At 35.8% G+C, this 22,113-nt stretch overlaps 4 protein-coding genes across 4 annotated transcripts; 3 read left to right on the plus strand and 1 right to left on the minus strand.

Moving 5' to 3' along the window:
* Positions 1-8,461: 8,461 nt before the first annotated feature.
* LOC134233211 (baculoviral IAP repeat-containing protein 3-like) lies at positions 8,462-8,998 on the plus strand. The gene has a single exon (XM_062715193.1). The coding sequence runs from the start codon at positions 8,462-8,464 to the stop codon at positions 8,996-8,998; it is 537 nt and encodes a 178-aa protein (XP_062571177.1).
* Positions 8,999-9,278: 280 nt separating this feature from the next.
* Positions 9,279-10,400, plus strand: LOC134233212 (uncharacterized). The gene has a single exon (XM_062715195.1). It carries the CDS (start codon positions 9,279-9,281, stop codon positions 10,398-10,400), a length of 1,122 nt encoding a protein of 373 aa, XP_062571179.1.
* A 969-nt stretch (positions 10,401-11,369) lies between these two features.
* On the plus strand, positions 11,370-12,659 carry LOC134233213 (uncharacterized protein F54H12.2-like). Its single transcript, XM_062715196.1, has one exon. It carries the CDS (start codon positions 11,370-11,372, stop codon positions 12,657-12,659), a length of 1,290 nt encoding a protein of 429 aa, XP_062571180.1.
* A 2,497-nt stretch (positions 12,660-15,156) lies between these two features.
* LOC134233214 (uncharacterized) lies at positions 15,157-17,322 on the minus strand. The gene has a single exon (XM_062715197.1). It carries the CDS (start codon positions 17,320-17,322, stop codon positions 15,157-15,159), a length of 2,166 nt encoding a protein of 721 aa, XP_062571181.1.
* Positions 17,323-22,113: the final 4,791 nt, after the last annotated feature.

The raw sequence follows: 22,113 nt of genomic DNA on the forward strand, positions 1-22,113 counted from the left end.
TAACACAGAATCTGGTTCAAGATACAGCAGGTACAAGTACAGGTGTGGGATTTGAAATTAAGAGCAACAATGTTAATAGTGATCTTATGACCCCCAATGCCGTAGACAACACATCATTTAAGTTGGGGTTTAACGTCAATGTGACTACTAGTACTAAAATAGTCGATGGTCAATACGTAAACTTGGCCGTGCTTTAAAAAGCTCAACCTTCACAAACACCCTTTAATACGTTCCAAATCACTAACACAGGCGAACTTAAATTTAAAGCCAAAAAAAACCAACAAAATCATAACAAAGTTGTTGATAATATTGAAATGTTGATCTAACGTTGAATGTTGATATAACTTGTCATTAATATCTCATAAAATGTAAATATGTTGTGTGCTTGGGGCTTGCTCTTGCTAACTGGCATCCCCTTGCAGTTGTATGTTGTTTCATTATAATTTAATGTACTTTTTTCACCATGGCCAAAAAATTGCCACAAGTAAAGTTTTAAACTTTTAATTTGTTGTGTGGTCTTTGCATACAAGTTCTGCGATAAAAGGAAACTGCAAATAATTGGAATGTTTTCCAAGTCCAAGATGTTTGTAAATGTTTGTAAAAACAAATGCCTCCAGGGCATGACTCTGTCAAATATGGCACGATCGTTCTTAAACAGATCTTGATCAATATATTTTATATGGTTAATCTATTTACCAAATTTCTTTTCAGTATGTGCAACTTCTGCAAAGAAAATGAAAGGAATCTGCAAGTAATTGGAATGTTTTCTAAGTCAAGTGACATAACTGTATACCAAATTTTATTTAAGTATGTGCAACTGTTGCGCAGAAAATGAAAGGAAACTAAGTGGATAGACGGCAGCAAAGTAATATACCATTCCTTCTTCGAAGAGGGGCATAATAATCATCGAATTGATGAAATCAATTTTCCCTCAAATTTTAAGACGTGTTTTACAATGAATACGGTTGCCAATCCTCCCAAGTCAGATGCCGGTCATGACAACCATGTGTGACACGTCTGCAGGTGATTAACAGTCTTTCTTTACTTCTGAATTTAATTGTCAGATTAAAAACAAGTGTTTTTTTATACTATTCAGGTTTTCACATGATTACTTTCATTTCTGTTGTAGTGTTCGTTGAAAGTGTTGACGAGAGTGTTCATATAGCTACACTATCTGATCCAGCAGAAACGGTCGTTTTACCTGCAGTAGCGCTGCCAATCCTCCCACGTCAATAGGTCAAATGACAACCATGTCCCATACATCTGCAGTTGATTTAAAGTGTTTCTTTTTTACTTCTGAATTAATTAGTCAGATAAAAACAAGTGTGATTTGTAATACTTATCAGGTTTTTACATGTTTACTTTTATATCTGTTTTAGCGGTCGCTGATAGTGTTGTGGACGACGAGAGTATATATATGGCGACACAATCTGGTTCTGATACAGTTGTTTTCCCATGCAATAGTAAATAGTCTTTCAAAGTCAGACTTATAGATAGAACGTATGCTCATGTTGAAGAAGTATGGTATAAATTTGAAACAAGTTAAATTGATGCAAAGCATCAAATCGGCCGCAAACAAAATTTAGCAGTAAAAAAAATTCTTTCACATCCAAGGAAAGCACGTCAAGATATTCAAAGGAGAAATGGTTGAATCTTTTTTTTCAGACTATCTTTGAACCAAAGTATTTTTTTTTTTTTAGAAAATTAATTAATAGACATTTTACCGCATTTGCTCATAAATAGATTCATCGACGTAAAAAATAAGACAATGATGAAATGATAAGTAAATGATGATGTAGGTATCTCAAGATAAACCATGAGCTGATACCCTAGATCTTTGTCACGTGATAATGCCCATGGCTTATGCAGAGTAGGCTCTGCTGCAAGCTGCGGTGCAAAATGTAGGGAAAATATCTTTGCAACTTTTAATAGAGCATATTCAAAACAATATTGTTACTGAGTTGAATATTCACAATGCACTTTTATCACGTCAACATTTTCCGGAATATCATGACGATTTCCTTTCACATCTTACACACTCCCAGACCGGAGAGTATCTATTGTACACTCTTTTAATATAACCATAAATAATCAATTATCTGACGAGAAATGATAATGAAATTGAAATATAATAACAACAATTAATGTTAATTTTAAAGGAAGTTTTTAAAAAAATATTTTACTCATGATTTTAACTTTTTATCTATCAAGAGTTATTTTACTGAACTAATGAAAATTAACGTCTCATTTCCCCATGTGCACTTTCTAACACAACCACAAATAGATCGGCCGCTGCTGCGGCCGATAATGAAGAACCTCAGAGATTTTCACGACCATTATGTGCTCACTGACGTTCCCTAATTAGCTGATGTCTTTGAGCGATTCCTAGATGTGACCCTGGATTACAACAAGCTTAATGCCTGTCATTAGTTTGCATCCAAGGGCCGTTTTGGATCTCGCTGTAGATCCTCCCATGTATAATTCTTTATTGATTTTGGGCTATGTGCTGGAGTATTCATGATTAGTAAAAAAAAATTGCGAGGGAAATTCTTCAAATTTTGCAATTTATGACTCATCCAGACGTGTAAAAAAAAATCTCATTCACTTGGACGCCAAAACTTTATCTGAAAACCAACATCGGTTTCAATTCCAGCAAAAGAAAAAATGCAAAATACGACTTTGAAAAAGATTTCTACAAATTAATGAACAATGTAGTATTTGGTAAAACTGTGGAGAACTTATGAAATCGTGTAGATACTTCTTATGAAATCGTGTAGATACTTAAGTATTAGATTAGTTCATACCGAACGAAAATTGAAGAAATTATGTTAAACCATCGTTGGATCCTTTTTATATATTCAATGATCTAGTGGGAGTTGAAAACAAAAAAAGTTTAGTTTCTCCTGAACAAACCCGCGCAGGGGGAATAAGGAAGCAAACAAAATATTCTACCTTGACTAAATCAGTGCTATATTATGACGTCATAGTAGGCAAGATGACGTCAATTTTAGAACACAAGTTTTCGTATTATTGGTATTCAGAGATGTAATTTAACACGAGAAAATGAATAGAAACGTTTAAACATTCACAAAAATAAAATTTTCTTATTTTGTTATGCTGTATTCTGTCATTTTGATTAAAATCTACGACCGATGACGTCATATGTATACATCAAGTAACTTGGGAATTCACCATGTCGTGTAATGAGAATATGGCTAAGACGGCATGTACAAAGATATGTAAAATGGAGTTTAAAAGCAAATATCGAGAAAATTATGTTAAATTCACATGGAGATCAGCTTATAAAACAGGTATCTTAATCTATTTTCATCGATTATATTTTCTTTCGAAGACAGTCAGCAAAATACGTATCTCGGTCTGCCTTTCCTCTGTCATTCGAGACAAAAATAATGCCACAGAACAACAATAAGCTGGATATTTCAAAACATAAGATTTGTACAGATTGAAAGTTTGCCTTCTAAAATATTTGGAAAGTGCTGCTAGAATCCCGAGTTGAGAATGGTTTTACAAAAAATTTCGGTTGATATGTATCAAATTGAAAACATTGGGTGAGGTTTCGTGCGAATGCGTATAATAAATATTTTACTGACAGTACAGTGGGATTCTAGCAGCACTTTTAAGGAAGAATAGATGTTTTTTGACTATATTATTTACTCAAATACATTATTTATCTCCGGGGTATTGTTGTTCTGTTTGCTTTTTTATTAAGGAACTTTTCGCTATAAATAGAAGTCACGTGATGACGTTGAGGTGGCGCACGTCTTTGAGTTAGACGCTCTTTTATCTCTATGCAATAGTTAATAAGATTAACGTTTATCAGCGGTCTTGATAAATTATCAAATTTAATTTTCTTCAAAAAGTCTAAATTTCCCGAGAAATTATTGATATGCTTCCTTAACATACCCGCGCGTTTACACTGGACAGACCATACTGGATTTGTCGAGGCTAATTCCATTACAACTTCATTGAAGAAATGTATGGGAATGAAATTTAGGTATTATTCAGGCACGGACAGTCTGATGCACGAAATAGAAACTTCAGATTTAGACGGAGACTATCTTGACACAGCATCTGTAGGCAAAGAACTACGAAAGATTGTAATGTTTTCTCGCCTCCATCTAAGTCAATTTTCTAAAGTTAATTTATTTGACTGATTTTTCATATATATTATTCATATTTACATGAATTTCCATAAAACATTACTTATTTTAGAAAACGAAGAGAGAAAACCCTATCATTTTAGTAAATCACTAAAGAAATCAACGGAAAACGGGAAATACTTTTGAAACATCCCCCCGTGCAGTTAAAGTACCATTGTGCAGGTAATATAGACTGTCATTTCACAAATTCATACATTCATTGGATACCAACTTTTACCCTTTGACCTTGACATTGGAGTTTTAACTCCCTTTTTAAAAAACTTTAACTTTGGTCACAACTTTTGAAGGTAGATACTGGGACTTTTATATTTCATATATATGTATTCTTTGTGGCAAGTCCTTTCATTGGATATCAACAACTTTGACCTTTTGACCTTGACCTTAAAGAATTACGTACTTATGAAAAAACTTGACCTTTGATCATAACTTTGGAACAGTAAGGGCTAGGGCTTTCATACCTCACATATGTAATCCTTGTTAGAAAACCTTTCAGTGGATATCAACAACTTTGTCCCTTTGATCTTGACCTTGGAGTTGACCTACTTTTAAAAAACTTTTTACTTTGGCCATAACTTTTTAAGGGTCAGGATAAGGGTTTTCATCCTTCAAAAAAATCAACTTCAATGTTACTTTCTACATAAATAACATATGATAGGATGTTCATATTACACACAATATGTCATAAAAATAGCATCTCACCCACAAAAACACCGAAAGCGGGGGACCACAATTCTTTGAATTTACTTGTTTTAATTAAAGCTTCATTTTTACATAACTGATTTAAAAAACCAAAAAAAAAAAATGGATCGAGGGTGAAATTGAAACAGATGATGGAAAGAAACGTTAGTAACGTGGCCCACAGGTCCTAATGGACAGGACACACACCGATATTCAACTCTGGGGCTTTATGAACTTTTTTCAAAAATTGTCAGAATCCGTCTTGTGGACTGCAACAATACAAAGTCAATTTTGCAGTCTTGCAAACTCCTTGTCATGCTTGAGGGAAAAAGTTTTTTTTTTTTTAAATAATCTCATCCATTTCAAAAGGCATTATTTTATAACTTTAAATAGGCTTTCTTTTCTGTTTTATTTACGAGGACATTTATGAAGGAACACAATGGCTTCTTCAAAAAAAAAACGTTGTTACCCATCAGCTTTAGAAAAAAGGAAGGAAACCAAAGTTAAAGTACGAATTTGTCTTCTTAATCGTAAATTTTAACATTAAAATTCTTTTACTAGCCCATCGCTTGCGGTGGAGCCTCAACGCAATCATTTGTTATTCTTATCTACACTGCAAGTAGTATAGGAGGACGTTTACCCCCCCCTAACAATGGGGGTCTATTGTGTTAGAGAACAATAGGAGAACAATGGGGGAGAACAATGGGGGGAGGCAATGGAGAAAGAGAACACCCTGACCTAGATCTAGTATATGATATGACCCTGACCGAGATTTAGTTACATTGAAAATGAGGAGAGGTGTTAAATGACATAACGAGGATTTATACCACCCCCTAACAATGGCAAGATGGAGATGTTACGTCAAGGGTATTTAAAATTTAACTATAGTGCTTTTTTTCTTTAATGTATCAGAAATGATTTTTACGGTGAAATTGTTAAATCCACAGTAAGACTTCTGAGTTTAGAAACAGCTACAATTGATCATTACAATTGTTTTGAATCACAAATTGATGAGAGAATTGAAGTGTGCATGCGAATTTATGACAATAAATTAGTGATCTTCATACAAACAAACAAACGCTAATTCCATTCTGATTCTTCATATCAAAGTTCGTCTTATAAGGAACTTCCTTCGAATTCCCAACATTCGCTATGAAATGGTAGTATTCTAGAAGTTCGCTATAACACAAACATTGACATGAATTTAACAGTTTCTTTTCTTTTCTTTTTTTTTTTAAAAATAAAAGCAAGTGATTTTCACATGTTCAAAATGTAGCTAATTCCATTCTGATTCTTCATATCAAAGTTCGTCTTATAAGGAACTTCCTTCGAATTCCCAACATTCGCTATGAAATGGTAGTATTCTAGAAGTTCGCTATAACACAAACATTGACATGAATTTAACAGTTTCTTTTCTTTTTTTCTTTTTTTTAAAATAAAATCAAGTGATTTTCACATGTTCAACATGTATAATGTTTGCAACCCCTGACTGTGTGAAATCCTCATTGATTTGAATGCTTCGAGAGAAAAAAAAAACCAAACAAACAACCGCTTTTTCCATTCTGATTCTTCATATCAAAGCTCGTCTTATAAGAAACTTCCTTCGAATTCCAAACATTCGCTGTGGAATGGTAGTATTCTAGAAGTTCGCTATAACACAAGCATTGACATGAGTTGACCAGAACTGGAACAAACAACTTCAAACAAAAAGTCTATTTTTCTTTGAAAAAATTTATTTATACTCTCTTATCAAGAAAAAACGTTTTTTAAAAGGTAAATTTGGAAAGTACAATGTTTTCTGAAAGAAGAAGAAACACTTGAAGGAAATACATGAAATTAGGATACAATATATACTAATAAAGAAACAAAAAAATGTCTTTAAAGAAGCGTCAAAGGATGTAGTATTTAATCTTCGTATTACCAATTCATGAAATCGTCCGGATTACAAATGTCGCACCTTAACATTCCCAGCTGGTTTTGGTGGTCATCCCGCTCAGAACATAGCTCCACATGATCCAATTCTGGTAGACATTTTTGTATTTCGTCCAAAACATGTTTGAAATGATTAAATTCAACAGGTCTGAGACAGAGTCCTCGTCTGGTAGGTACGATGTCTGAATCTTTCGTTGGTTTCCAGTACTGGCGAATGTCTACACAAGGGTTGTCTTTTCGCACAGTGATAAAGGTATTGTAACCAAGGTGGCATTCCTTTTCCTCATTCATATCAAGTGCTGTTTGAATGGAATCCATCACCGAGAGTAGAGTCTTAAATTGAATAAGTTTCAAACTTATGCCTTTTTTGGTTGGTCTTTCAACCCCTTCACCAATTTCCCACTCCCGTAAGTCAACTCTAGGTTCTTTTTTCCATTCTACCACCCGAACGAAGCGTCCATTTTGAAGTGCAATAGATAAACGTGGAGAAGACATGATGTGTATAACTCCTGAATCTGTTTAGACTGAAGTAAATTGTTTTTCAAAGTTGTGTCTTTATATATGTTTATGTCACCCTACAGCATGGAAAATTCCATGACGTCACAACTCAAACTCGGAGAATATCAAACAATGGGTTACTGTTATATGTATAATGTTAAACGAATACGACATTAAATATAATCTTTTTATCCCATTGACCCAATAACCAAGTTTCTTTCAGAATCTGAAACTCTATTTAAAGAACATGGAAATCGTTTTGTTGTTTTTTTTTTTTGTTAATTAAAAGAACAATTTCCGTGCACATCGAGGTTTCACTATCTCATTCAAGCCAACATCTTTGTTATTTTCACCTTGTTTTGGAAGGTCTTCATGCTCTTCCACGTTCACATCTTGCTCAAAAGAATCACAATCGCCAAAAATTAGTTCACCTCTGTCATACAACTTAAAATTATAAGCATTATCAGCAGCCATCCAGTCATCTTCACAGAAATGATCTGCCATGGTGATGCGAAGAACTTCTTCCCTGGTGAAATCGGTGTTTTTCTCAAGAGCAAAACTATTATAAAAAATGTCTTGAGCCTCTACCCAAAATCGCTGTATAATATTGAAGTCCCTTTCAGATTCTTTGACTAATCTGACGACGCAGTTTTCTTCATGTACCAGACTATGGCGCAAGGAATAATGCTTCTGACAGAATTCACAGGTTTCTGTCATCGGATTTTTTAAGATGTAATTATCAATCATTGTTTTTACGAAAGCAGCTCTTTCTAGAAGCTTGAAGGCTTGTTGCACATAATATTCTCTCCCATAAAAATTCATGTTGATGTAAGTCTAGAATAATTTTTGTAAAGCAATGTCAACGACTCTACGACAGTCTGATACTAAAAAAAAACTTGTGTCTTTTTTTATGGAGTAAGTACCACGTGACTCAATAGAAGAACGAATGACCTTGTCACGAGCGCTTAACATGATCAATGACGTCACTGACCGAAATCATGATTTCTATCTCAATGAGGGATATAGAATTAACTAGATCACGTTTTTTATAGAAATGTATTGTTTGCATTCATAATGCTTTTTTTCCGTCTGTGACGTAACAAGTACTATATAAGATATTGTATGTCATTCGAGTCTTTTATTCTCTCGTTTGTAGTGTCATACAAAACATCATGTCTTCTTCTTTAGACTGCAGTGCCAATTTTGTAGAAACAGATTCTTGTGTTAATGTAGCTGGACACGCTAAGTCTCCAGCCTCGTTGGATAGTCTACCCTCGGCCTCCTGGGAAATAGATTCCAATGCCAATTTTGCTTGGAATTTCACTGATTCTCAAAATGGATCTCGTTCACAGAAGAACCAGGATCAATACAGGACGATACAAATGCCAATCAAGAACATTGCACCGCCACCACCAGCCTACAACGAAAACGGTCTCTGGCAATACCCTGAGTACAAAAATTTTAGCAAACGAATTCAGACTTTTTGGGATTGGCCGAGATTCTTGAAGGGACCGGGTAAAGAAGACTTGGCGCGTGCTGGATTCATATACACTCAAATCGGCGATAAAGTAACATGTTTTTGTTGTGGCATGACATTGAAGAATTGGGAACCTATGGACGATGCTTACAACGAACACATTCGATGGTCGAAAAACTGTTCCTTTGCCAATATGGTGAGCGACGGAAAAAAACACAAAGGCCTCGTCTAAGAGACTTGTTGATAAATTTTTTTTTTGAAGAAAACAAAAACATATTATAGAAAAATTTAGCTGATTTGTTTATAGAGAATATTTACATTGTATTTATTTTGCATCTGTGAATTACATCGATGTTACATGCTGAATAAAATAATAATCTGATTGGTGACTCTTCTTATTTTCTCCACTGAATCTAAATTTTTATTGTAATGTGTTGGGTATAAAAGATTTGTCTTTAATATAAAAAATGCATTTATAAGGTAGTCATCTATGAGAGAAGTTGAAGTTGACGATGGAAGAGTATTTGAAAAATATATGGTATGATCCCCGACACCCAGGATCTTTTGCTGGACCCTCCAAACTACTCCAAGTGGTTAGAAAAGAGGGAAAATATAAAATTGGTTTACGTAAAATTAAGAACTTTCTGCAAAATCAAGACGCCTATTCTTTACAGAAGAAAGTGAAAAGAAAAGGGTTTAAGAGAAGACGTGTCATAGTACAGGGAATAGATTACCAGTGGGAGGCTGATCTCGCCGATGTTCAGAATATTTCCGAGTACAATGACGGGGTTAAATTTTTACTGGTAGTTGTTGACGTCTTTTCCCGTTTTCTTTGGGTGAGGACCTTACATGATAAGAAGGCTAAATCTATTATAGAAGCCTTCAAAGACATCTTAAGTGGATCCAGACAACCCAAAGCCATCAGAACTGACAAAGGAAGTGAATTTTATAACCGGTACCTTAAGCAGTACTTAAAAGGAAAAAACATAAAAATATTTTATGCATTAAACGAAACGAAAGCAAATTTTGCCGAAAGGTACATACAGACTCTGAAGAAGAGACTTTATCGGTATTTCACACATGAACAAAAATACAAATACTTAAACATTCTGCAAGATGTGGTTCAGTCCATCAATGAAACACCAAACCGCTCCCTGAACGGAAGAACACCGTCTTCAGTGAACAAAGATAACGAGGAAGAGGTAAGACTTGATGCTTACTTGGCTAGGAGAAAAACCAAAAAAGTAACGATAGTAAAGAAATCTTCCAAACGGAAACGAAATCCCTATACCTTAAAAGTGGGAGACCAAGTTCGCATAACTCACCTGAGACGTCAGTTTCAACGCGACTATGACCAGACTTACACTGAAGAAATCTTCATCGTCAGTGATCGTTTCCTCTCACAAGGTATACCTATCTACAAATTAAAGGATATGATGGATGAAGCAATATTGGGGAGTTTCTATGCAAGTGAGCTACAGAAAGTTTCTAAAGATGAAAACACAACTTGGAGAATCGAAAAAGTCCTAAGGAAACGAAAAATTCGAGGAAAAGAAGAGATACTAGTTCGATGGTTGGGTTGGCCAAAAAAATTTGATAGCTGGATTTCGTCCAAGGATATAAAAAAGACATGATACGGAGCTGTAATTTTATTTTATTAGAAGATGTCGATGCGTATGGTTCTTAAATCTACGGACAGTCAGTCATCGCATGCTGATAATCAACCGTGGGACTTCAGAGTACGTCTGCCAAGATCCTTACCTCTTACTGGTGACTGGACTGTGGAATTAGCTGAATTTTGTAATGCGAGTATCAAACAATCTATCAACAAAGAAATTTTTATCTACTGTTCGATCTGTGACGACACGATTCTGGGAGAAAAACAAGTTCCACTTTTGAGACGAATATATTTGGAGGACACCAAAAATATAATATTTCTTCGACCGTATCGAGTTCCGTTACGGTACAATGATCTCAGAGATGTACATATCTACATAAAGGATAAAAACGACAGAGATCCCTCATTCTTAACCGGAGAGACAACCGTGACACTGATTTTTCGTCAGCAGTCTGTTTGAAATAGAATGTCTGGTCCGACTTATTTTTCTAACCCTTCACTTTGGGAGCAATTTCACCACACAGAGAGTGGGGAAAATTTCATACCGATAATACGACGCAAGTCACAAAGAGGTGGTGGAATATTATATAAAAGAAAAGCTCAAATGATACCTGTGAAACCAGTAGCATCTACACCAAAAAAGGACATTCAGCAGGTGACTCCTGTTGCTGCAGAACGAGAGAGGGCGTTGTCTGATCTTAAGGAAACCATGCGTAACGATGAACCCCACATGTCTCTAAAAACGACCTTAAAAAGAAAAAAGAAGAAAAAATCTGTTAGTCAATCTTCGACAACCAAAGAGAAAGGACGTTTACAGAGGAAAAAGAAAGAGAACCGAAAAAAATCGAAAAAATTAAAGAAGAGGATAAAGAAGGTGAAAAAGTCAGCAAAAGGAAAGAAAACAAAAACTATCAGAAAGAAAAAATCCAGCAGTAAAGGAACACCCATCTTTTAAAGAATCATGGCCTTCTTAAGTGAACTCAACATGTCGGTGGCAGAGCCAACAGAACTTTCTCTATTTTCAGATCCACCCAATCAGGTGGCTGTTCAGAAAATCTATTTTAGTGAATCTCGTCCAATTTCTTCCTTTGAAAGCGATACGGCTCCTCTGGAATTTTCCATTCCATCAAATGGACCCGAGTACCTTGATCTTAGAAGAAGTCGTTTGTACCTGAAAGCCAAAATCACAAAATCAGATGATACACCATTAGCAGCCTCTGAGAAAACAGGTATCGTTAATTTACCCCTTCAATCTTTGTTCTCTCAGATTGACGTCTACATGAACGGAAAATGCATGTCGCAAAATGCCAATCATTATCCTTGGAAGGCCTACCTCAAAGTTCTCTTAACAAGTGGGTCAGACACATCTAAGACTCAGTTACAGACTCAGTTATATTTTCCGGAGGGAGAAGGTACAGAAAATCCGGACGCATCTGGGGGCACCAACATGGCTTTGAGATCACGTTATGTGTATACTCAACAATCTAGGGTCTTTGACTTAGAAGGACCATTATATGTGGACTGTTTTAACCTAGACAAGTATCTTATTAATGGTGTGGATATACAACTGAGACTATTTCGCACAAGGAACTCATTTATGGTTATGAGTAAAGAGGCATCACCTAATTACAAAATTACGATCGTTGATGCTATTTTCAAAGCCTGTAAAATCAAAGTAGACAGTGCTATAATGTTAAATCACTCAAATGCTATTGCCAAGTCCCCAGCTAGATACAACTATATGAGAACCGACGTTAAGATGACTTCAATCTCGGACAAGACCAGTGAATTCTACTGGGATGATGTCTGGAACGGCAGGAGACCATCCAAAATGTACGTTGCATTCGTAAAACAATCGGCAGTGAATGGTAGTTATTCAGATAACCCCTTCAACCTGGAACACTTCAATCTGTCTGAAATATTTTTGACTGTCGATGGAGAACCCATACCTATCCGCCCCATAAAATTAGACTTTGGAAATAATAAGAATTATGTCACTCCTCTCTGCAATTTGTATCAGTCAGCTGAAAAGTGGAACAGAGATGAGAGTCTGGCCATCGATAGGGAAACTTTTGCTAAAGGCTCCTGCATTTTTGCCTTTGACCTCGTACCCACAGACTTGGGAGAAGGGTATATAAACCTAGTACATCAAGGAAACGTTGGAGTATATGCTCGCTTTGCACAAGCCACATCAGTGACTATCAGTGCCATTGCTTACTGTGAATATCCCGGACTTCTCCTCATAGATCAAAGTAGAGAAGTCAGACAAATATAAAAAAAAAGAAGCATGAATTCCGAACAGATGACTCATATCTTACATTCTCTTCCTGAACTTAAAAAGTGTTTCAGAGGAATCTTTGCGTCTAACACTCTTCCGATTCGTGTAAAACAGTTTCCATCGGCTTTCATTTGCAACACGGACCCCATTGAGAAGAAAGGTTCACACTGGATTGGATTCTGGTTCAAGAATGTCGATGAATGTGAATTTTACGATAGCTTTGGAAAATTACCAGAAGATTACGATGTCCGCTTACGAGATTTCATTGACAGAAATTCACTCTCCTGTATCTATAACAATGTTCAAGTACAACCAAAGTATGCCACAAGCTGTGGATATCATGTTTTATTTTATCTTTATTATCGTGTGAAAGGTTTATCAATGCAAACTATTCTCAGACTACTGAAAAAACTTCCTTCAGACGAATCTGTACGTCACATTGTTTTAAAAATGAAATCATCTTAAATTTATGTACTCACGTATTTAGTCTTATATCATAAAACTTCTGTAAAATGTAAGCTTACTTATTAATCATGTATATAAATACAGCTATCTTTGATTTGTGTGTTGGGGGTGGGGGGCGGGGGGGTTAATACTCTGGAGATGTGGTTACCGGAAACTAAAAATCTCCGGAGATCTGATTTCCGGATACCAAAGATCTCCGGAGATTTGGGTACCGGATGACCGATGACACCGGCTATCAGGGATACCGGGGGGGCCCGCCCGGAGTTCTTGTATATTTCTTTATTTACTCAGTAAATTTGCATGCCAGTTTTTTCTTTCCATGTTTGTCCTTTTTTTAATGTAAATAAATGTGAAAAAAATTGTTCATGTCTTTTTCTTTTTTGAAAAAAATACAGGAAAAACAATTTAAAAAAATATATATATCATCTGATATTTTTTTTAAAAAATTTCTGAGAGTATTTAAAATGAGGTTTTGTCAAAGAAGACATCATTTCAACACAGATCGTGAACAAGAACACTTGAGTGATGAAATTTAAGACACCAACTTCGTTCGCAGTTATTGGCGGAACAATGTCTGGAAAAACATATTTAGTGTGGAACATGTTAAAAAATGCCGACGAAATTTTTGACGTAAAACCCGATAAAATCGTATATTGTTATATGGAGGAGCAGCCAATCATGGATGATATGCAGTCAACCCTTTCAGATTTCTCAACGTTTCGAGGTTTGCCTAGTAGTGGAGAGATCAAAGAATGGAGTGAAGAATACCCTCACACGTTTATTATTTTAGACGACATGATTCATCTAGTTACTAAGAGTGCTGATGCCTTACATCTCTTTCAGACTTTGGTGTCTCATTCAAAACTTACCGTCTTTTTGCTCTCTCAAAATCTCTACCCACCTGGGGTTTATGCCAAAAGCATCTTGTTGAATTGTCAACATGTGATTCTTTTTAAAAATGTGAGAGACAATCGTCAGATTATTACATTTGGGAGTCAAGTGTTTACTGGGCGTTCAAAGTTTTGGATGGATGCGTATGCTAAGGCTGTAGGGCGTCCTTATGGTTACATTCTTGTGGATCTAACCAATCACTGTCCAGAGGACAGACGACTGCGAACCAATCTCTTACCGGAAGAAGGAGAAACTATTGTTTATCTGCCTAAATAAATAAGACACTCCCAACTCTGACATCTTCATTTCCTTCATCATGTCAAAAAGAATCAGACGTCAGGGAGCATTTTTGTCATTTCTCTACGATGCTGATAAGGATCAGAGAAATCAGTTAATCAAGACAGCCTCTGAAGATCAAATTACAGCCTTTAGGGAAATTACCTTAAACTTATATTTGGGTCAACTTCCTATTTCCGGTTATTACAAAACAAAACTGAAACCTTACAAAAAAATAATTCAGTCTGTGAGTAATCGTGCAGTGAAAACCACGTACGTCAAAAAACTATTACAAAAAAACGGGGAAGTGATAACATTGATTTTGAGAGCTTACTTTAAAAAGAATGGCCGAAGAATACCTGCTGGTGAAGAAGACGATCTACGATCGGATGAAGGAGAGAAAGAATGAAGAGAAATCAGAAATGCGGGATCAAGGTGTGAATACCGAAAGTGTATCAGATAAAGACTTTAATGTGCCAAAGGGGACAACACGGGAGGAGGATGCTACCGAACAGTCTGGCACAGGAATGATATTTACTGGGAGCAGAAAACGCAAGGCAAGTTCACCACCAGGCATTCGTATTCCAAAAAAAAGGACAAAATGGATACACTTTTGATGGATTCTTTAAACGATGATAATAAGGACTTTTTTCTCTCTTCTGTCAGAGGGAAATGTAATTGTATGTTTGGATAAGAATACAGAAATAAATTTTGATAGAAAAAGTTGTCTGATTTTATTTTTATTTTCATCAATTTCCAAGACGATGTATAAGCAGAACAGAAAAATGAGAGCAGTCTCAATACAATATTTTATTATTTGAGATAAACTTGTTCATTGATATAAGACATTTTGATAAAATCTTTAATAACCGTAAGGTAATGTAACAAGATTAGGTTGTATAACTCTTTTAGTATAAACAGCCGAATAACGCTTTATTTCTTCCTGAGAATAAAGTTCACTGTGAATTTTGTCTCTACATATCTTGCTTGGGTTAGTCGTATGGTACACAGCGGAATTCTCATCATCTCTGTTAAACATGACGTCTTTCATACTTTCTAAAGTAAGAACTTGGGAATTCTGGTAATTCAAAGAAAATCCTTTGACTTTGCAAACTTCTTTCCCTTTGTGTGTTTTGTAAGCATAGTTCTTTGGTCCATTACAAACGAATTCTGTGATCCAGTCATCCTCTTCCAGTTCGTTAGTGAGTTCACCTAGATAATCACCTACTGGAGGTTCTAACTCGCCTTCCTTTTGAGTGTAGATAACGGAATCAGTGTCCCAATACAAAACTCGGGTCTGTAACTGATCCAATAATTCGTACAGCTTCAGTCTTGCCCAACATGTTGTAAAAGAAGCCAGAAACACATTTGTATGACCAGGCTGGCACATCTCTTCAGATGTCCGTTTGGTAGATAACAGGAGGTTCTCCTCGTCTACGATATTAAAATCTACTATCTCAACAGTCGGATTGGCCATCTGCTGGAACAAGACATGAGCCTGACTATCGTGCAGGAATTGGTTTTTAGTGAGATTGAGGTGTTGGCCGAATTTTCCCCAAAAGCTATTTAAGAGTAGTTTGGCGAGACTTCTAAGACCTGCATTGTACTCGATATTACTAGGGTCTAGACGAATACCTTCTCTCTGTTCATACATTTCAATATATTTCTGTAAATCTTCTTCTGTATTGACCCAGTGGGGTCGCCCGCTAGCCTCCTGTTTGATCTTTAGAAATAAATTAATGTATTCAGCAAAGAGACCACCGGTCTTAGTAGCGGGATCGTACTGAGTCGTCTCCGACCAGTGGTAAACTTCATAGATCTTTAGAATAATATATCCCTTCTGAACGGCTTTTTGGAGCTCGGGTGTGCAGTACGTTCCTGTCAACGCTCTCTGATCATCGGAACAGGTACATGTCTCCTGATTTTGTAATTCCACACACGTCCGACAGAGAGGAAAAGTCAATTTACCTCCCGTACGATATCCCAATACAGGGTGAAAGAGCCCACGAGGTGGTAAAACCTTCACTTTAGCTAATCCGAAATAAGATGAGATGTCGCTGAAATCATTTGATATAATCACTGGGTGACCTATCGGATAACGACACGTCTTGTTGACATAAGGATATAGGGATGTAAAATCAACGTATTTTATTTTAGTACCCTGATTCGCCCTCTTGTAGAGCACACAGCCATTAGTGCGCCCACCCATTAGACTATCCCTAGGATCAAGGCGATCTACTACATCAAAAGTATCGACAAACGATCGGGCCTCACTATCCATTTCCAACCAAGCGTCGAATTCATGTTCCCAGATGCTGAGGACTTTAAAACCAAGTTCTTTAAGTTTTCTCTCCTTGTGACGTGTCAAAGATAAGAGTTCCGATGCCGTTTGTTCCGAGTTTGGAAGGAGAACATCTTCTTTATTTTTGAAGCAGACAGGACAGCCATGATAAAGGCATCCGTTAAATTCGTAAGCGATGCCTCTGGGGTTTTCTAAATCGGGTGGTGAGTAACCGTCTAAAAAGTAACGAGTTCCGGGAACTTTGTACTCTCCAAATCCGTTTAGTGCATGTTGAATTTCAATGGAGTGTCCTTTGATACGTTTGCGATGTTTGATTAATTCTAACCAACTAATTGACTTTTTACTAAATTTAAGTCGAGAATGGTATCCATTCGAGGGAGGACGAGCAATCGGGGACTTGATAAACACTTCTTTGATTTTCTCGAGGTTAAGGGCTTTGAATTCTGACCAGGTCTTCCATTGATTTTGATGATATACAGTCATATGTCCATTCAGGGTTTTTGCGTCTAATTCTCGCTCTTCATTATTTTCTCTGACCCAAATCTTCCAATCTTCTGGAAGGAATTTGAGTTTGAATACATTCATACAAAGAGAGGCAATGGTAGTGGATGAAAACGCATCAACACCTGGACCCCCATCCTTCTGTGTCGCCTCTAGCAAAAGATTTTTGAATTTTAGACATGCTCGTCGGAGAATGTCAACATCGCTTCGACAGTACTTCATCATCTCCTCGCGAAAATCAAATATTTCATTACTGTTAACTTTGTCCTGATACCAACGATAGAATTTAGCCTTCCCTCTACAGACATACAATCCGGTCCATAGGTTTCGGGTGGTGGATATGTTCCAACATAATTCAAGTTTTCCTGACAGGTGAAGAAATGCGGAAAGTAGCCTTTAGCCAAAGACTCCAGCTGAAAAGCTTGCGGTAGTTTTGCTAACGCCATTGGAAGAAAATTAAAGGAATCTATTACTCTCATCTGTAATCTACTCACATTGAACATTTGTATTTTGCTACCTCTGTATATGATAAATGAAGGTCGAATAGACTGTGATAGGAGGTATTGCATGAGGAATTGCCCATCGTAGGATAAGTTGTGAAAAAGAACAGTGAAGCCTTTATGATTTTTGTGAAAGATCCAATTTCCTAATTCGTACAAGGTGTTAAAAGTTCGTTCTCGAAATCCACAGGTTCGGGGGCAAGGTTCAGTCACGAAATTTTTAGTCTTTTTATCAATTTTAGAACACTTGGTACAGCGATCTCCACAAGAAACACATGTGGCATTTGGAGTTAAATCTTCATTCTCACAATTTTCACAAGCAGTCTGGCACACAGCAAAAACAAGGGTATGCTTCGGTTTTCCACAGTGACTTTTAAAGCAGTGTTGACAAAGTCGGCATGAGTCACAGTCGGATTTCTCAGTCTGACATTGTAAACAGTCATCCTTTCGTTGAGGGTTATATCCCCAATCGCATTGTACAATGACATCTTTCTGTGATGACTCGATGTCTGCAAAAATATAACGTCGGTTTTCTTTTTTGTCTGACGACATATGACACCTTGCATAACACAGGTGTTCTGGTTCCACGTACTCTCTACAGGACTGACATGTAAAGAATCCACATTGATGCTTTTTGGGGTCCAATTCTGAACACTCAAACGTCTTGTTACATGTTGGACATTTATACATGAGTTCACAAGGTATGCTTCCGCTACCTGTTCGAGTTTTGTGTCTTAAAAAACAATTGAAGGATCTACAGTCTCGGTGACAATCTGAACAAGTTCTTGTCTCTCCATGGCGACAATCATCTGAGAGACAGACATTACAGTGTGTTGCACAACTGTGTTTAAATCTTTGCTCGTATGTCTTAAGACAAGTGGAACAGAAATAGGAATCTGCAAAGAAACCTGAAATTTTTGTAATGGCATGAAAATGTCCTGTCTCTTCAGTGTCAACGTGGTATAAAAATATTTTTTGTCTCTCAGAGTCACAGTTAGGGCTCACATAAGAAAAGTTATCACCTAGACGTGCACTGACAACGTAAATATTAGCATTTAAATAATCTTCTAACACGGGTATGAATGCATAAGTCAATGGCTGATCACCAACGATACACAATGCCTCACATACGTATCTTGTGAGGATATCTTGTCTGCTTCTTTCGTTATCCCGTAGGTAGTTAAAATACCAGATGGGGCATTTGTTATGCAGTATGAGCATTTCACATGTACTGAGATTCGGGTACAATGTCTGTTCTCTCTTATACTCTGCCTCACGAACACAACAAACCTTAGCGAAAGCTACGAGGGCGGCTCGTACAAGACATAAATTATCTCTATTTTTAATCTTCACTATAGATGTCTTATGTTGAAGACTTGCGCTAATGGATGCCATCTTGACTCCTTTTCCACCACGTGGGTATTTTATGGCACCTACGTCGATGTGACATGATGAGTCAAAAGGCAAATCTTGCTTGCTATTGAGAACGGAGGTCAGACTTTCCATCATGGCATCTGCATTCATTTCTTCCATCGGACGACAAGGAACGAAAATTGGTAAGTCTAGGTTATCGTTATGAATAGCCGCCCTCATAATATCGCCGGGTCGGAGATCTCTCTTTACTCGTTCAATCATTACTTCAAAAGCCTCTCTTAATTCATTTTTGACATCCATCATTTTCTTTTTCTTTCGAAATTGGCTGTCCTTAAATGTCAATTGATAGTTAACATCAACGGCACCCATCTTTTTTAAAGACTTTTCCTTGACAATTTTAATATTGTAATCACCATTACCCCCACCAGTCTGCATTGAGAAAGGGAAATCTATTGGATCCACTTGCATATCACTGATTAGGGCGTCCCCTTCCTGAAAACTGATATCTGAAATATCAGAAAAGTCGAGAGAATACGGAGCATACGCTTGGTCCTTGTCAAATGTGTTTAATAGTGAAAGTTCATCATGGAAGGAAGAATCGGCAATTTCTCCAAAATCATCACTCAACTTATTAATATTGTTAGTAGACTGTTGGTGATCATCATTTGCAGGGGATGCTAAATTATTCTCCTGTGGGTTTGTCCAATCCATGTATTGAATATCACGAAATAAACTTTGCTCGCGAACAGTACGTGAACTGTAAAAAAAAAAAACAAAAAATATATATATACTTTAAGAACTTGAAAAAAAATATTTATGAAATAAATACAGCACCGTACTTTTTTTTTAAATATATATCAAAAGTTTCCTTTAATTTCACTATTAATAAATCTGATACTAATGTGCAACTTAAAAAAAAAATCTTTACATAATATACTCTTTTTATATATATTAAATCTACTACACACACACACACACACACACCCAAACTGTGTTAAGCGGGGTAATTCAGTATCCCTTTATTGTATGTCAATGAAGACTAGAGTTATCTTTCCTGTGCGACATTCTTAATTCCTAAATTTAGTACAGAGTTATATGTTTTCTAGTTTATAAGTATTTTTTGTATCATATATATATAAATATATATATTGCGTGAGAGAGAGAGAGAGAGAGGGAGAGAGAGAGAAAAGAGAGAGAGAATTTTATGCTAGGCTATGAAAATCATACAACAGTAATCATCACATTAAGTAGAGTTACCTCTCTTTGCACGTCATACCAAATAGATGACAAGTATACACACAGGTTATATTTCTTCTTTATACACTTTACTTTCATAAACTTATGATTTTATGTAAACGTTAATTTATATATTAAGAAAAGGAGTTCCCTACCTAGTATTCATTTGCTCGTGAGTCCTCTCATGTTTTTCCACATTTTCATATGTATCAAACATTAAATGACAATATCCACACATATACATTTTTTTTTTCTGTCGGTGACTTCGAAATGAAATCTTCACCGACTCTTTACAAAATAATCAAATTTTATTGTTAGGTTTTATTTTCCTTTTTTCTTCTTCCATTCTCATTGGATATGATTATTGATGTGTGAAAAACAACTCAGGAAGCTCACCAGAATTTTTTTTTCAGAGGTGTGTCTAAGGTTTGAAAATTCTCGTTCATAATACACACTCTTCTCATATTTCAAATATCAAAGAAATACGTGACTAGCACAATTAAAACAAATATGTTAATTTAAAAAAAAAAAAAAAAAAAACATGTAAATAAAAAAAAAAAAAAAACAAAAAAAATCTTGTTTCCTATTAAGTGTAGTTGTTTACAGATGTAAATAAAAAAAAATATACACAAATCCAAAAAGTAAAAGAAATGCGTATTTGCATCTTATAAGATGGTGTAAATGAGAAATCAGAAAAAAACACACGATGATACAGTTAAAACCAGTAGAGTTTTAAGCGACGTTTTGTTATTTTTTTTTTACTACATAAATATTATATATTTAATCATGACGGGTAAGACGACATTTTCACCATCTTGTAAAGATATAAATATGCATTTCTTTTTTATTTTGGATTTTTTTTTTTTGTTTTCCAGCTTTTTCAATCATTTACCAAGTTTCTAAAAGGCTTGCAAATTCTTCCTTACTTGTGTGATAAAAGTATTCTTTTACAGTTCTCTTTACATTTCATTTCAATGAACAGACGTATCACCTTTCCTTGGTGTTTTTTCTATTTGACCTCGTTTACTCGAGTGCATCACTCATTGTATACCATATACAATTTATATCATTTCAAATTCTGTTTTACATCTTTAAATGTTGCTACAATAGGATTTCCGTTTTCTCTTTCTTTTTCAAACTCTTAAAAAATCATTAATATTACACATTTTGTTCTCCCACTTTTTTCAAATCCTTTTGAAATAAAAAAAAGAAATTGTTTTTATGCCCCCGTAAACGAAGTTTCGGGGGTATATAGTTTTTGTCGTGTCTGTCTCTCTGTTTGTCTGTTTGTCCGCAAAAACTTTAACCTTGCCCATAACTTTTGATTTAGTGGAGCTATGACTTTCATATTTCATATGTGTATTCCTTGTGGCAGGACCTTTCTTTGGGTACCACCAAATTTGACCTTTTGACCTTGACCTTGGAGTTTGACCCACTTTTACATAAAAATTTTAAAATTTTACTTAGGCCATATCTTTTGAACAGTAGACACCAGGACTTTTATACTTCACATATTTAATGTTTGTTAAAAGACCTTTCACTGGATACCAATAACCTTGACCCTTTGACCTTGACCTTGTAGATTTTCGTACTTGTGGAACAACTTTAACCTTGGCCATAACTTTTGAACGGTAAGGGATAGGGCTTTCATACTTCATATATGTAATCCTTGTGAGAAGACCCTTCATTGGATATGAAGATCCTTGACCCTTTGACCTTGACCTTTGAGATTGACCTACTTTAAAAAAGCAAACCTTGACCATAACTTTTAAAGAGTTAGGGCTTGTGCTTTCATACTTTACATATTTGATCCTTATGACAAGACCTTTCATTTGATAACAATAACTTTGACCCTTTGACCTTGACCTTGGAGTTTGACCCACTTTTTAAGAAAAATTTTACTTAG

The sequence above is a fragment of the Saccostrea cucullata genome, unplaced genomic scaffold (genome assembly GCF_032062105.1).
Source record: "Saccostrea cucullata isolate Sc308-1 unplaced genomic scaffold, CSIRO_AGI_Scuc_v1 ctg8563, whole genome shotgun sequence".
In the NCBI taxonomy this organism is placed as follows: domain Eukaryota; kingdom Metazoa; phylum Mollusca; class Bivalvia; order Ostreida; family Ostreidae; genus Saccostrea; species Saccostrea cuccullata.